Source organism: Aythya fuligula, chromosome 1 (assembly GCF_009819795.1).
Source record: "Aythya fuligula isolate bAytFul2 chromosome 1, bAytFul2.pri, whole genome shotgun sequence".
NCBI classification, from domain to species: Eukaryota; Metazoa; Chordata; class Aves; order Anseriformes; family Anatidae; genus Aythya; species Aythya fuligula.
This window is the reverse complement of record NC_045559.1, coordinates 45117428-45132341: the sequence shown is the minus strand read 5'-3', so window position 1 is coordinate 45132341 and position 14914 is coordinate 45117428. Positions and strand designations below refer to the sequence as shown.

Here is a 14914-nt window from a genome sequence, read left to right as displayed (position 1 = left end):
TTTCCATTCAAAGATTATTATCTTCATTTATAATTTTAAGATTACAATCTTAATTTGAGACATCAAATATCTCAAACTCAAAATAGATTTTACTAACTTCATGCATACCCACTGAAAAGTCTATACAGGCCTTTGTTGTCTACTTGTTTTCTGAACCAGCCAAGTCTAATGTTTCACTGCTTCTGAAAATATTGGGAAAAAAATGCCTATATTAATCCCTTAGGGGAAAGGAAGAAAGAGAAATTGTCATAAATCTCTTGTGAGAGGTACTTGGTATCAAATACGTGACATATTCCCATCCAATAAAGAACAGAAGAAACTTGATGGTGCATAATGCTGATGCAGAGAACATACTGGGGAGGTATGTTCATTGCATAGTCCCTTTTAAATAAAGTCTTAATGGAGGCAAAACATTATAGGCTAAAATATGAAGAATTGGGCTGAAATTCTTTTTTGTGTCCTGCATACAGAAAGAACATGATACCCTTTAACTTTACTTTGACTGCCCTACAGCTCATAAATGCTAGGTCTGTCTCCTCAGGGAGTGAAGAGTCCAGGGACTCACCTCTGGCCCTGAGGCCTCCCTTCCCCTGCCTCAGGAGTGTGGCTGTATCTAGAGTACTTACTTGGAGTGGTCTGTTGTTACCTCCAAGCTGTGCCTGAGGATTTTTTGGCAGAGCACTGACTGGCGCAGACCAGAACTAGCAGGAAACATACTAACAATTAAGAAGCATGGATGACCATAAGATGTTGTTGTAGCCCCGGCCCTGCCCCTCTCTTGTTTACTGGTTTAGATAGGATTTAGAAGATATAATTACAGACAGTGTCTTTCTTAGGATCTAAAGTCTTTTGTGGTGCAAGCTATTTTGTAAAACACTGCTGAGGAGAGAGTCAGAGATTTTCCGTGTGCTAGAATTTCAGCATTCATAGAGCTGTGCTCCTGGAATGTTTAGACAGATAATTAAAGCAACTAAATTCAGGCCATCCAGAGATATGTTTGACCTTGCTCACAATTTCATCTTCCCCTTCTCTCACTGCTCTTCCACTGCTTCCCATGCAACTTGCAAAGGGCCCTCTCCACCTGCTTGCATTATAATAGGGTAACCTGACATAATATTCCTGTGTAGTGTTTTGTGATCATGTACCACATGGTGTCTAACTAAAGGACTGGGTAGAAGGCACGTGGTCTTTGCATGTTGAGGAGGAAAACTAAACAGAAGATGATCAAGAGGACAAACGATGACAGAGAGCAATATATGCTGCTGTTAATTTAGCAATGCTGCAAAACTGTTTTCAACTGTTTTATGAATCTTTGTTATTTTTTAAAGGGAAGGTGAAAATGTCTGAGGAATTTCCTAGTTGAACAGATTTATTTTTTTTGTGTACCCATAACCATAGAAAAGACATAGAAAAGAGCAATGTAGGTAATGTATATGTATAAGAGAAAAATAAAGGTGGGGGGGGGAGAGAGAAAAAAAAATACCAGAAAATTTAGAATCTTAGTTGGAGCTAAGGGATGCTGTAGCCTATGAAAAACATTTCAATGTCCATGTAGGCCCCTGATTAACTGCAGAATGAAATGATGCTGTTTAGCTGTTGCTGTTTCAATCCATTAAAATGAATTTGTATTACAAAAACTTTGGAGAAAAAATATACGAAGGTTTCTTTTCAGTTTGTTTAGCTGACAAGATAAAATATTGTTTGCTTCCATTGTTAATGCTTGACCAGAAGATCCCATGAAAAGTTTATGGATGGAGCTTTATTAACAGTTCCTTCACAGATACAAAGCCAGATAAGGATTTGGCTTGCCCTTTGGCCAAAAATATGTCATTTCTTAGTTTTACATTTCATTTGGACACAGCTGAATTAAAAATTAGATGTTACTATGTTTGCATTGATCAAAAAAAAATTAGGTATTAGTTATACATTTTAAAATCTAAATCCTAGGACATATTGTCAAAATGCAGCAGAAAGAAGGTAAAAAGTAAAGGTAAAAATGGTTTAGGAGCTGTACTCCAGGTATGAATGAATTCAGCTTTTTGTTCTATGGAGTATTAAATTATCCTTCTGTATATAAGGAATGGAGAATAATGGAACTGGTATAAAATCTGTCTTCAAGTTAAATTAGTGTATATAGCCCATTCTTGAGATTTCAGCTAATTGAAGTAGTTTTGATATTTAAGCTGTAGAAGTCACCCCTACAGTCTTCACTTTAAACTCAAACTTCTGATGATATTTGGGTGTAGTGTTATTAACGTTGTGCAAAATAATGTTAGTTTTAACATTCTTTTTTATAAAATTGAAATTGCACTAGAGGATATGGCCAAAAAAATGTTATTCATATTGCAAATAAAAATTCTGATGTTCTTTATGGCACTTCTGATACCCAGCTTCAGCTCAGTTTTCTTGTTTATATTTTCCAGAATATTTGCCAACTATATCATTTTTCCATCAAATTCCTGTCTTCAGTGATCAGGATGGCTGTAGAAAAACTCTATTTAAACTTTCACAGAAAACTAGAAATCTGTTATTTTTTAACTTTTAACTTTTAGGCACTTGATTTTGCAGCCTAGATAATTTCATTATTTAAAAAGCTCTATGTAATTTAATATATTATGATGTCAAGAAGAATATACTGACCAGTGGAGATATATGAAAAAATACAGTTGCAGTAACCACAAATTATAATCTAAATGGGTAAAATGACATTACAAAAAAGAACACATGGGGAAAGTACACTTATATTTTGATTAGAACTGTACTGTAAAAACTGAGTAGTCCTGGCTTCTTCTGTTTCCACAAAAGTTACCACAAGTATTAACCACCTCTACCCACTGTGAAGTTGCATGCAGGGCACTGTAATTTCAAGTAGCCACAAACAACGGGAAAAGATGATCTCTTTAAAATTCAAGGATCTAATCTTAATTGAACACTCATATTGATAATAACTAAGTACCATAGTAACTAGCAATGAAGAAAAAATATAATCTGTCATTAAATTAGCAAACACCAGAGTCCATTCTGATTTATCTTTTAGAAGACCTACAGATAAAACTTTGAATTTCCTTATTTTCTTAACTGCACTTTTGTTTAAAAAGTTTCATTTAAAATCTCTATAGCTGTCAGGATTACAAATTTTCTGATTTGGGGTACTGAAATATTTGGAGTAAACCTTTAGTCTAAAGACTTACAAACATGTATGTGTGTATGAGTCATATGCCTATGAATATTAACAGCTGCCAGTTGAGGGTCTGAGGATATGAGAACTAGTGTGTTCCTTGAAAAAGAATTTCAAATCACACAACTTTGGATATGCGTACTGCAATCAGACCTACAAAGATAGACAGAAATACTAAACTTATTGCTAAAGTGAAGTCTTCCCTGTTCTGCCACTATCTTTTGGCATACTTCAGGTGAAGGAATGGAGATTTGACATACATAAAGTAAAAAAGTAGGACTACAGAAGCTGCAGTCAAACCCAGCTCTAAATTTTATTTATTTATTTTTTTAATCAGTGCAGGAAAAGTGAATTTTGAAGTCATTACAGAGGTAAAGAAGAAATGATATCTGGAAGGGGTGAATTCCAAGATGACAGAAAAGTCTCTGTCTAGAATAGTGGAAGCCAGGAATACTACGGACACTGCAAAAACCCTGCAACTGCTATTTCCTAATGCTGCAAAACCAGCTTAAGTGTCTCCATATTATATAAGATCTCTGCATCCTCAGAGTATTTATAAGTACAAGTTCAGTCTATAAATCCTCTTTACAGGCTAGAACAGCTATAAGAAGGCAGCAGCAAGGGTTTCTTCTCGGAGTCCATACCGGTCAAATAAGAGTCAAATCACTCTGGATTTGTCATACTATATTTTTAAAACAAAAAAGGACTTCCAAGTACACACAAGGGTGAGATGTACTCCACCTGATAATGGCCAATGAGTCTCATGAACTAAATTAGAATTTACCCAAAGTAAGCCCTCAAGCCTATATAGTGTGGGCAGCAGGCCCTCCACCCAGATTATTTTAATCTACTCTATGAGCCCATTCCTATGGCACTGCTTTACTTGATAAAATACATGTAGTGTCTGTGGGACTTACAGAACAGGAAGCATGGCTCAGCAGAAGGCTTAGAAATCAGAGCAGGACCACCAAGCTGCCCCCCAACTCTAAATCTGCCACACCCTTTTATTTAAATACCCTTTTGGGTTTTTCATGTCTCGTCAACATAGAGAGTGTTCCTGAGCTGTTTTCATATTTAATGCTCTGTGAAAAATACTTCTGATATCCTGATAATAACATTTGTCAGCATGATATGCAGTATAGATATAAATGGTTTGTTACTGTTATTTCCTTCAGGCTTAAATCTTTTTTCTTGCCTTCATTTTAAGCCCAGAGAACTGCTCCCACTATATCAAGTCTGTATTAAGCTGTGTCAGGAGTCAGGCACTGTAATAAAAGAATCTTAGAAAAATTTGCCTTTCTGTCTTCAGTAAACAGGGTATACCAAAGGGATGGGATATTTAGGATGCTTTCTTTTTCTTTTTTTTTTCTTTTTTTTTTTTTTTTTTAAGTAAATGCACACTGAGAATCAGGAAAGCAGTTTACACTGAACTCCTTGAATGGGAATATTCTTTTTTTTTTTTTTTTTTTTTTTTTTTTTTTTCAGTAAGAACACTTGACCTATTATTATTATGGCAAATATGTTCGAGTTTTGTGATTTAAATCAGAAAGCAATTCTCCTAAGAGAAAGTATTTTGCAAATTTCCTACTTTTCCTACAAGTGAAAGGTGAAATATTATTTTTTTCAGAGATAAGATCCTGTATTTTTGGGCATGGCTTTTTATGGCAGGAATGATTTAGCAAATTGTAGGAAAAGAAAGAGGAATTAGCCTAATCCTCCCTTCAGCTTGGAGTTCAACTCATCTTAAGATCCCTGGAGTCCCTGCCCATTATCTTCCTCTGAGGGAGAGCTTGTTGTTTCTGTGTATATAAAGTGCCATGGATTCCATTCATTGTGTAAATTTCTTAAATGAAAAAGTCCAAATTCACAAACTGACACATAGTTTCAACTTGTTTGAAAGCAAAAGCTTAAACACTGGGCAAGATTTAGATTATGTGGAAGTAGTGTTAAATTGTGAGGAAATTCATGTTTGTATTCATGAAATTTCATTTCATGAATTTCTAAAAAAGACCAGCAGTTTGCCTCTCAGATCTCAGGAGAGGGACCCGCCTGACCTCTTCTTAACAGTGACATCATCTTGCTTCTTTCTCTCAGAGCAAACTTTTGAACAGACACATTCTTTGCTGGAAATAGCAAAAAATATATATTTATTTTATGTACTGCTAGACCAAACACTAGGAATTATTTTCAAATAAATTCAGTGGGTTTTCTCAGCTTTTTCATAAGCCAATAAAATTCTGTAGTTAGTTTGATAAAGTATGGTGAAGTAGGTACAAGACTTCCATCTCCTTTTCTGTGTCCTGTGAGGCAGGGGAACTACTGTTATCACAAAGCAACGAGTATCTCTGCACCAGGTTTTAGTGTTTATCAGCACAGTGAATGTTTGAGCCATTGTTTATTTTTCTCTTGCATATTCTACCATACTAAGTTCTTTCAAATTTAAATTTCAATTATGTTATTTTCTGCTTTGAAGAGAACTTCTCTGTCAGAAGTAATTCCTCATTTTCTGGAAGGTGACGGGAGGAAGGTTGACTTGCATTCTCTGTTCTTTCCTATCCCTATCTCAACAAATATCTACCTAAGAAGACCTCCTGGTTTTGAACTGGGGAAGTCTGTAGTCCTTTCAGACAACTTCAGACAACTGTATGTAAAACACCGAACGACTTTGAACAACTTGTTCTGATTCCTTATCTTTCCTTTAAAGTATTACTGAAAATTGTTGATGCAAATAGTGATACAGCAATTACCAAGGATAATTAACATTACTGAAATGTTTAACTTTCTCTTACAGGAAGTACCTGATAAAAACAAAGCCAATGGACTATATTTTAGAGATGGGAAATGTCGAATTGACTACATCCTGGTATATCGAAAATCCAATCCACAGACAGAAAAGAGGGAAGTATTTGAGAGAAATATCAGGGCAGAAGGACTTCAAATGGAAAAAGAGGTAAGAGAGTTTCCCTGGGGAAAAATAATAATAATAAATAAATCAACATTTAAAGCCGGGCAGTATATGGTTTGTATTTACTCTGAAACTCCTTTGTTCTGCTGGAGTAGTGGAAAAGTGCTTTTAAACATGCCTAAAAATAGACTAGTTATTGCCAGAGCAGCAGGAAAGCATAGCTTAAAGGAAAATCAGACACATGGACTGAAGGCCAAAACAGGCCATTACAGTCATCTTTTTCAACCTGATGCACAAGTAGGCCATAGAATTTCATCCACTGAGTTGTGCAGTAGAGAAAACAAGTGCTGGGTTGCATGGCCTAAATTCTATGGAGTACAATCTGCACTTCTTCACGTCATTTTCCTTTTAGCCATCTTCCTGCTCCACTCCTTGCTGAGGCTCTTGGTATTTTTTCCAAAGACCCCTGCATTCCTTTTCCTGTCAGCTTAGGCACAGGAACTTAGGTGGTATTTTTGTAGCTTGAAAACAGACTAAAATCTCTCCTACTTTCATAATCCTAAACATCAAAATAATTGAACAGTACATATGAATCTTTTATGTCAATGCTATTTCTAGCACAATGACCTAAAAAAGTGAATCTTTTCTGGACAGGAGTATAAAATGAATGTAATCTGTCTAAAAGGGTATTGACAAGATAGGTAGCAGGAACAGGGCTCAAAGAAACTTTTCTGCCTATGTTCTTTCTTAAACTTTCTTGTGTGTGTTTAAACAGGACCTAAGTCTCACTTTCATGTAGAATAGATATTCTGAATACTTAGCTTTACTAGTGCTTGACCAAGTGCTTACACTGATATTGATATGCATTGTTGTGCTGTCACTGATGCAAAAGGTACAGGAATTTTCAGGTTACAGGCTTTGGTCAACTATGTAAGTGCTGTACATTTTCTCCCCTTCTGTCACTGAATACTTGGTGTATGTATAGATATTCTGCCTGTGTGCTTGAAAGGCACACTCCTTCTCAGAACACTGGGGGAAGGAATGAAGGAAGGGAAGCTGTTTCTCTCCAATATAATGACAATGTTTCCTTTCTTCTTTTCCTTGCTTTTTTTTTTTTTTTTTTGCTGTTTGTTTATTTGTTTGTTTTTTGGTTTTAATGAATGAACACAGTTACTGGTAGATATAACTGTATAAATACATGTCACTATTTACATCAGTTACCATACTTGAAATAACCCGGTTAGGCACAGGAACTTGAAATAACAGTTACTTGAAATAACCCGGAAGTTAGCATCCTTGATGCTGCAGTAGTTGCTAGATGCTTTAAATGGCAGCCATTATTCCCTTATTACTTTTGCTTCCTGTAAAGGTACCAAAGTCTGTAAGAGTTATATCCTAAGACCTAAGAACATGGGAGCATTTCTGTGGTTGTTCAGCTTCACATCTTAGAATTCTGCTCTACTTCCACCAGGAGAGACACTGAAAATGTCTGAAGTTTGGACAGAAAGTGAACATGGAATGAATTTTCCTAATTGATAAACAGTTTTGTCTGTCCAACAGTTTTGAATCACTCTTTTGTTACTTTGTGATTTTTGCAGATCTTGCCATTTACTACTGTGCTAAGCTCAGCAGTGAAAGTTATGAAATCATTTTATATTTTAAGTATTATGAAACTTATTGCAGCATTCTGTACAGAGAACTTTTTCAACTTAATGATTTAAGTGCTTACTATAGACTTTTCTTGTAGCTTTCAAGCCCATTTACTTGGAGTTTGCTGCCTAGGCTGCATGAATGTTCTGCCTATTTGATTATTCATTTCAGTTTCTATTATGCTACAGACATTCAGTTTTATTTCTTATTAAGCTCATTTGGCCTTGGTGTGACTTCTTGCCAACATCAGTAATTGTACATTTCCTAAATTCAGAATGATCAAAATGAGGCTGTGCTACATGACTCAAGCTAGGATACCGATCTTTTTAAATGTATGACTCTGACCTAAAATTAAAACTTAACATGTATATTTTATGACCATTTTAGTTTCCAAATTGAATTATAATCCTGAAAGAAATAAGTTCATTCATTGTACACTCTCTCTCCCTTTTTGTAGAGTAAAAATGGTGCTGAAGAACATTTAGATTTAAACTAAGTAGTGTGATTTGTTAATGCTTAGATTATTTCTCATGATTTCTACTTTTCTTTTTTGGTGAGACTACTGACATGAATTTCAGTTCTGGAATATTTTAACAACAGGTCTGTTTCCTAATTGTTGTTCATATGAAATATATTGCTTCCACTGGGAAAATTTTGTTTACAGATAAAATGAGAGAATTGTCTGTCTCTTTGTCCAGACAACTTATATGGAGGCAATAGATTGTAATTGCTGGACTGAAAGAAAGAAACTTTAACATTCCATGAATTTTGTGTGGTGCTGGGTTCATTCTCTTGGCTTCCGGCTGCCTATATATTGACATTCAAACACATTAGTCCTTTTATTTTTTTTATTTTTTATTTTTTAGTGAAATCAGTGTCAGGGAGGAAAACCTCTGGAAAACAGCTATTCACACAGCTGTTTTGTAACCACATTTCTCAGTAACACAGCTGTGACTCTCTGAGAAGCATAATACAGCAAAATACCTAGGAAATGTTGGGTGTAGGGAGTGAAATATTTACTGAACTGTATGAAATGAAAAAGTAAATCTGAAATGAAATCATGACTGTTGAGATAACTTGAGGAACAATAATAGGAACATGTAGCTAAAAAAGAACTGAACAGGTATATGTTTCTGACAGTAGAAAATGGTGATAACTTTTCAGAGTTATCACTAGAGAGCCCAATGAATTCACACTCAAATTTTTTGTCTGTACCACACCATTGTGCTATGCAAGTTCTTCCATTTTTTGTGCTCCGTATAACCAGTTGCAGTAAACAAGGGGATCTCAAAGCAAGGAATAGATCACTGAATTAGTGAAAGTATGGAAAATAGAGGTCTAAGAATGAATGCTAACGTAGTGGAACAGAGTAGATCTTTTTTGTGACCCTTCTCCTTGCTTTTCTGTGTATATTGAGTCAATTCATATAGGGTTTACTGTGTTGTCCCAGTCCAGCATGGATCACATCCAACACATGTGATGATGTATACAAAAGCTCTATGAACATTAATTGAAAATATAGGTCACTCCAGGAAGAGAGACTGTGTTTTCTTTTCAGTGAGATATAAAATTTATTATCTTTATTTGTCCTTTTTACATACAAGAGAGTATGATATCCTGGCTCTGGGATTCCTGACGACCTCACTGTTTTGATTTTTTAATACTCTTTGAAACAGGCTTGTGTATTGGGTAGAATGTAGAGAACAGTCTTCAAATGAAGCAAGTTTTTATCAGAGATTATAAGATTGCAAACAGGAATTGGTCCTTTTTGTAAATATTATGTAGGACGTGCCCACCAGAGTTAACTGGCAAATGGTTATCAGGAGACAAAGTATGAATGTCTACATTCTGAGGGTATGTTTCATATTCATCCAAGTCCAGGATTACCCTGAGACTACGATCAGCCTGTTGACTCTAAGAAAAAAAAAATACTTTTCTGTTTTATGTAAAAAGAAAATGCAGATTGTCTCTATCATTCAAAATACAGCATTCATCCCTCTGAGACAGTAAATCCCCAGAATTTTTCTGGAAAGCCCATCTTTGCAAGAGAAAATGAAGAGTCAGGATTACATTGGGCACATGGATTTTTCATAGGAATAAAGATTTCTAAATTCAACCTCTTGGTCCAAATCCAGTTTAGTTCCCCTATCCTAAATTATTACTGCGACTTCAACTAATATATTTTATTCCCTATCATAAATGGTGAAGTATAAGTAAGTTGTAAACAGTAAATATGCTGTGCTGGTGTGTATATATAGCTTTTAATAAGGTACTTTAAATCATACTACACTAATAGAGCATGCACAGAGTTAGCCAGCATGGAACAGTTAGCAGGCATTTCTTGTTCACCTGCAGTGTATTTACACTGGACTACAATGCAATTCAAATGCAGGAGAGATTTAAGGTACTGCAAAGAAATCTACGTAGGTTGAACAAAAACAAACTACCCTTGGATTTGTAATTCTTGAAAGAGAAAAACATTTTAGATTTAAATAATTACTGTATATAGAAAATGAATTGATCCTGGGTAGGATCTAGCCATGTAGCCCTAGGAATAGACTACTTTTCAGTTGAGCTTGGCATGATCTCTTTTATTTTATTTTGCTTCTGATGACTGCACTAAACTATACTTATATATATATATATATAGTATACTAATATAATAAATTAAACTATAGAGCAGTTGTAATGTACTAAATAAATTTTCCTTAAAAATAGTCTCAAATTTTTACTTTATAATTTGTAAGTTGATTTGATACAGACTTTATTTGAAAAGGCATTTGACACCCCAGTAGAAACTGATAGATAGAAATTTGGTAAAGGGAAACTATTCACTTAAGTAGTGAAAGTAGTATTCAGGCCCTGTATTTTATATATTTCATATATTTTGCATATTTATGCATACTAATATTTCAATATAAAACCAGTGAACTGCTTTAAAACAATAGCATTGCTTACCACCCTAAAAAGCAAGTCATTTCATGCTTATTTTATGTGGAATACGTTTCAGAAAGTAGTTTATGATATTTTACAGAAAGCACTCAATCCATTTGGGGTTCTACCTGTACATTGATTTTTGTGTCTCCCACATGAAAGATGTTACTTTAGTGTGCTGGTCCAGTTTTCAGGAACAATCCAAACAGTATGTATTTTGTGTTGCGTGCATTATTAAAATTTTAAACATTGCTACTATAAGTGTCAAGCTGTCACCAGGGCATCCCTAATTGCATTCACTCCATGCCTCAAGCAGGAGCTGACATTTCTGGGGCAACACCTGGCAGCAGATATACAGCTGGTGTATACAATGGGTGTTCTCTGAAGAAAAAGAATAAAAGAAAGGGGAAAAAAGCTCAATATATGCTTCACTTTTATTGTATGAACAAATATCTGCTATCAGGCATAAGCTGTACCTGAATGTTTGTTTTAAGATCTTTTCCAGTAGTTGATGAGTATAATTAGAGGATACTGCTATTTTATGACTTTTCAAGTTTGGAGACAGATGTAGATTACTTCGTGGTGAGGTAGTAGGAGTTCTATAAAGCAGTTTCTCTTAATGTGGCTGTAATTTTGCTCTAGTGGGGCAGGACTTTAGGGGCTAGAAACATGTATTCAGTAAGAGGCATATATTTAGAAGCAACCTGAAGACTGGTTTAAAATGATGAATGTTGTGAGAAATTACAGATGACAGAAAGAGCACACTATATAGTGTCTCTGTGACTCTTGGCTTGTCCCTGAGTGTAAAACCAAAATAGACTTATGACCATGTCAAAGTGAGGTAAAAGTTAGAAATAACAAGTATGAAAAAACCAAGAACTTCAAAGACTGAAACTTTAAATATAGTTATGCTCAGAAAGTGATGATGTGAATATGAGATGTTACAATCAAAAGCTGTTCCTCTTGAGCACAGTCAAATATTATCATCTTTCTTTCTGGCAGAAATGACATCTTCTACTTTTCTTGTTGTTGTTGGTACTGCAGAGCTAGAACAATTATGTCAGACTGATCCGCTTTTTTCTAGCTTGTGTGTCATCATTGCAATTGTTCATGAGAGTCCTGTTACATAAATGTTGCTGCTGATTGTGGTTCATGGGCAGAAAAGAATTAAGCTGACTTCCAGGCCCCAAGTGGCATTTTCAGAGCTGAGTGAGAAAAGGTGTTTATAAACTTAGATTATGTAATTTGTTTCTCTCCCTGAGAAGCAGTGAACAATAAAATATCAGTGCCTGCTGAGTGACTATAAGTTTCTTTTTCAGTTATGGGTTCAGTTTATTCATTTACTGAAGGACGATGTTTTGTACATAATTTATTGCTGCTATAGATGTTAATTTAATCAAAGCATACAGTTTATAACAGAGTGCTCAGCCTCTAGCCTAGTAACTATCTGCAGCTTGCCAGAATAGTTTATTTGATGGGCAGGAGCAGGGTGTAGGTCAGGTGAATCATTCTGCCAGGTAATCCTTTTTCCTAGCTGTTATTTTCCTTTGGTCTTCATATCTCTCCCCTGCCATGTTGAACTTACTCTGCACATACCAAAAAAAAAAAAAAAAAACACTATCCACTAGAGGAAAGGGTGTCTAGGGAAAATTTCCACCATGGACGTTGTGTCTGCTGTTCTCTGAGCCTTTTTTTACAGAGAGGAAGATATCTGTGTGCATGCACAGTGTAATGTTTGTGCAGTATATACCCTGCCACTAGGAAGCACCAGGACAACTGTGTGGGTGACAATCACCCATAGTGCACAGCCATGGTAGGTCAGGCCACATGGAGGATGTTACTCATGGCTACCAGGATTCCTTTTAGGAAAAACTATATAGCTCTCCAGCCAGGAAAAAATAATAATAATAAAAATAATAAAAAAAGGGTTGCTGACCTAATGAGTCTCTTATTTCTGACACAGTTCATATCTTGCTTTTCTGTTCTATAATAATGTGTGACTTCTTTGCAATGGGGCAGATTGCTGGCAGTCACCTTATCATTTAAGTCAACAGCTCTGTAACTGTTTCTGTCAGCTGAGGGATCTTTTCATGTTAATGCACTTTAAATTACATGGTTTTGTATGTATTACAGTTTGTACGTTCTTTCTTTCCTTGCTGACTTAATTTTAAAAAATACTCAAGGATATTTTCAAAAAGAAATAAAATCAAGTTATTTCCCATTCTTTTTTCTTTTTAATAAGAATGGAGGACCCTCCTTCTTCTAATTACTCTCAGTGCATCCAGTTGTCCATAATTACCCATATACATCTTTGGGCACATAAACACATGTGCACTCACGTATAGGCGCATTGAAAACAAGAATAGCTAGTATCAATCTCAAGATAATGAAAAATACTATGTAGATGTTCCAGTCACTTGACATATGGGAGAGAATTTTGTTTTTGTGCTAGATCTACAATGAGTGTAACAGTAACCTGTGAGTAACAGTGACATGGATATCCTCCAGTATTAATAACTTGCATTCGGGCAACATTAGGATTTGTTGGTCTTTGGAGAAGATCAGGAGTAGTTCAATGTTAATCTACTACTGTAACTAATACCAAGCATTCGGTAGCTTTCATGCAGTCTAGTAAGTTATTTGTCTCTCACTTTCCTGATCCTGTTATTCCATATGCAAATAACTACAGCTAATGAACTTACAGTACAAATTACGCAGCCTGCAGGAGCTCAGTTTCACTAACAGCATAATATCCCATCATTAGCAGGTGCAGTTTGTTATTTAATGTTTAAGCACTGTGTCTGATTGCATCCACAAATCATGGATGGAGACATCACAATGACATAAACTATTCCTGCGAAAAGGGAACCAGGCTGAAACACAAGCCCATCACAAGCATTATGAGTAAAGTGCTTCCAGCTATTTAATTTAAACATAAGGCTGTTCATTTCATCCAAGTTCAGTCAGAACAAGTTATAAGCAGACTAGTCTCCCAAAGATTAATTGTAACTTAATTATCTAGTGCAAACAGCAAGTGGAGTCTCTTTTCAGCAGTATTATACAGAAAAAAAAAAAAAAAAAAGAAAGAAAAAAAAAAAAGTGTAGGTATGAATAAACAGATGTCTTTTTCCAGAGAGTGCTCTGTACCAAAAAACATTATCACTGAACAGTAGAAGTGTTTCCAGCTACCTGGGCCTCTGAAGGAAACAATTTTAGCTTTTAGATACTATGTCCACTGAACAGCACAGTGACATTCTTGAATAGAAATTTAAGAAGTTTCATAGAAGTCTGGATGGAGAGAGTCTGAACTCAATTTTCAGTGAACGCTTTTTAAAAATAACCTTTTTGAATGATTGAGGGAGCCCTGAAATATGTATGTTTTGAGATGACAAACTCCTTAACAGGACTGTGTAAAGCTAGTAAACTAAGAAATTGGGTGTAACTGTTGCTGAAAATTTGTTTTGCATTTGAAAAAAAAAAAAGCTATAGCTTTTACATGAAGTAATATAGAGTAGTATATATAAGTATATAATATAAAATACATATTATATATATATAAATATAAAATATAAGTCATACGATATATTACTTATATTAGTTATATTAATATTATTACTTATATTAATATACATAATATAATATGTTATATATATGTTATATAAGTAATATAATATAAAATATTTTGCATGAGGTAATATAGAAAATATGTTGGTAACTGAAAAGGGATATAAAGGCCTTTGAGTAGGCTTTTTTGTCAAAGAGTTTCTTGTCATCAATCTTTAGAAATCAGGATGTCAAAAACTTTTTGAAGGACACCAGGCTAAAGGGAAAAAACAGACAGGAGATAGATTAAAAAACACAGTACATTTCATATGAAATGTCCCCTGTATGTCAAAAGTCACCTTTCCCTTTACAATAATTACTCTTAAATGGCAATTATTTTTGAGATGTTATTTGCATGCCAGTGGCATCAGGACCAAGTTTAATCCATGAGGCTGCAGTCACTTAATGCACAGTGAGAGTTTTCATTGCCCAAAGGTGACATGACTGGCTTGCTGCAACTCTCCCTGATTTTGCTTAATAAGCAGAAATCTAGAGCTGTCTGTAGGGAACAGAAAGACAGAGTATATGGAAATGCCAGGAGTGTGTTTCAGGTTCTCATTTTGTGTTGCCGATTTTGGCATTGAGCTTGTTTTGAAAAGATGGCATTTTATTTACTGCATTATGTTTCTGAACAAATAGGGATG

General features: G+C 35.1%; 1 protein-coding gene across 4 annotated transcripts in view; it reads left to right on the top strand.

The window, feature by feature from the left end:
• ANO4 (anoctamin 4) overlaps positions 1–14914 on the top strand; it is a 194013-nt gene that overhangs the window by 85469 nt on the left and 93630 nt on the right. For all 4 annotated transcript variants that reach the window (XM_032180573.1, XM_032180583.1, XM_032180590.1 and 1 more), the window contains exon 4: positions 5970–6128. In XM_032180573.1, the coding sequence (XP_032036464.1) occupies positions 5970–6128 (159 nt within the window). The remainder of the gene's footprint in view (positions 1–5969; positions 6129–14914) is intronic.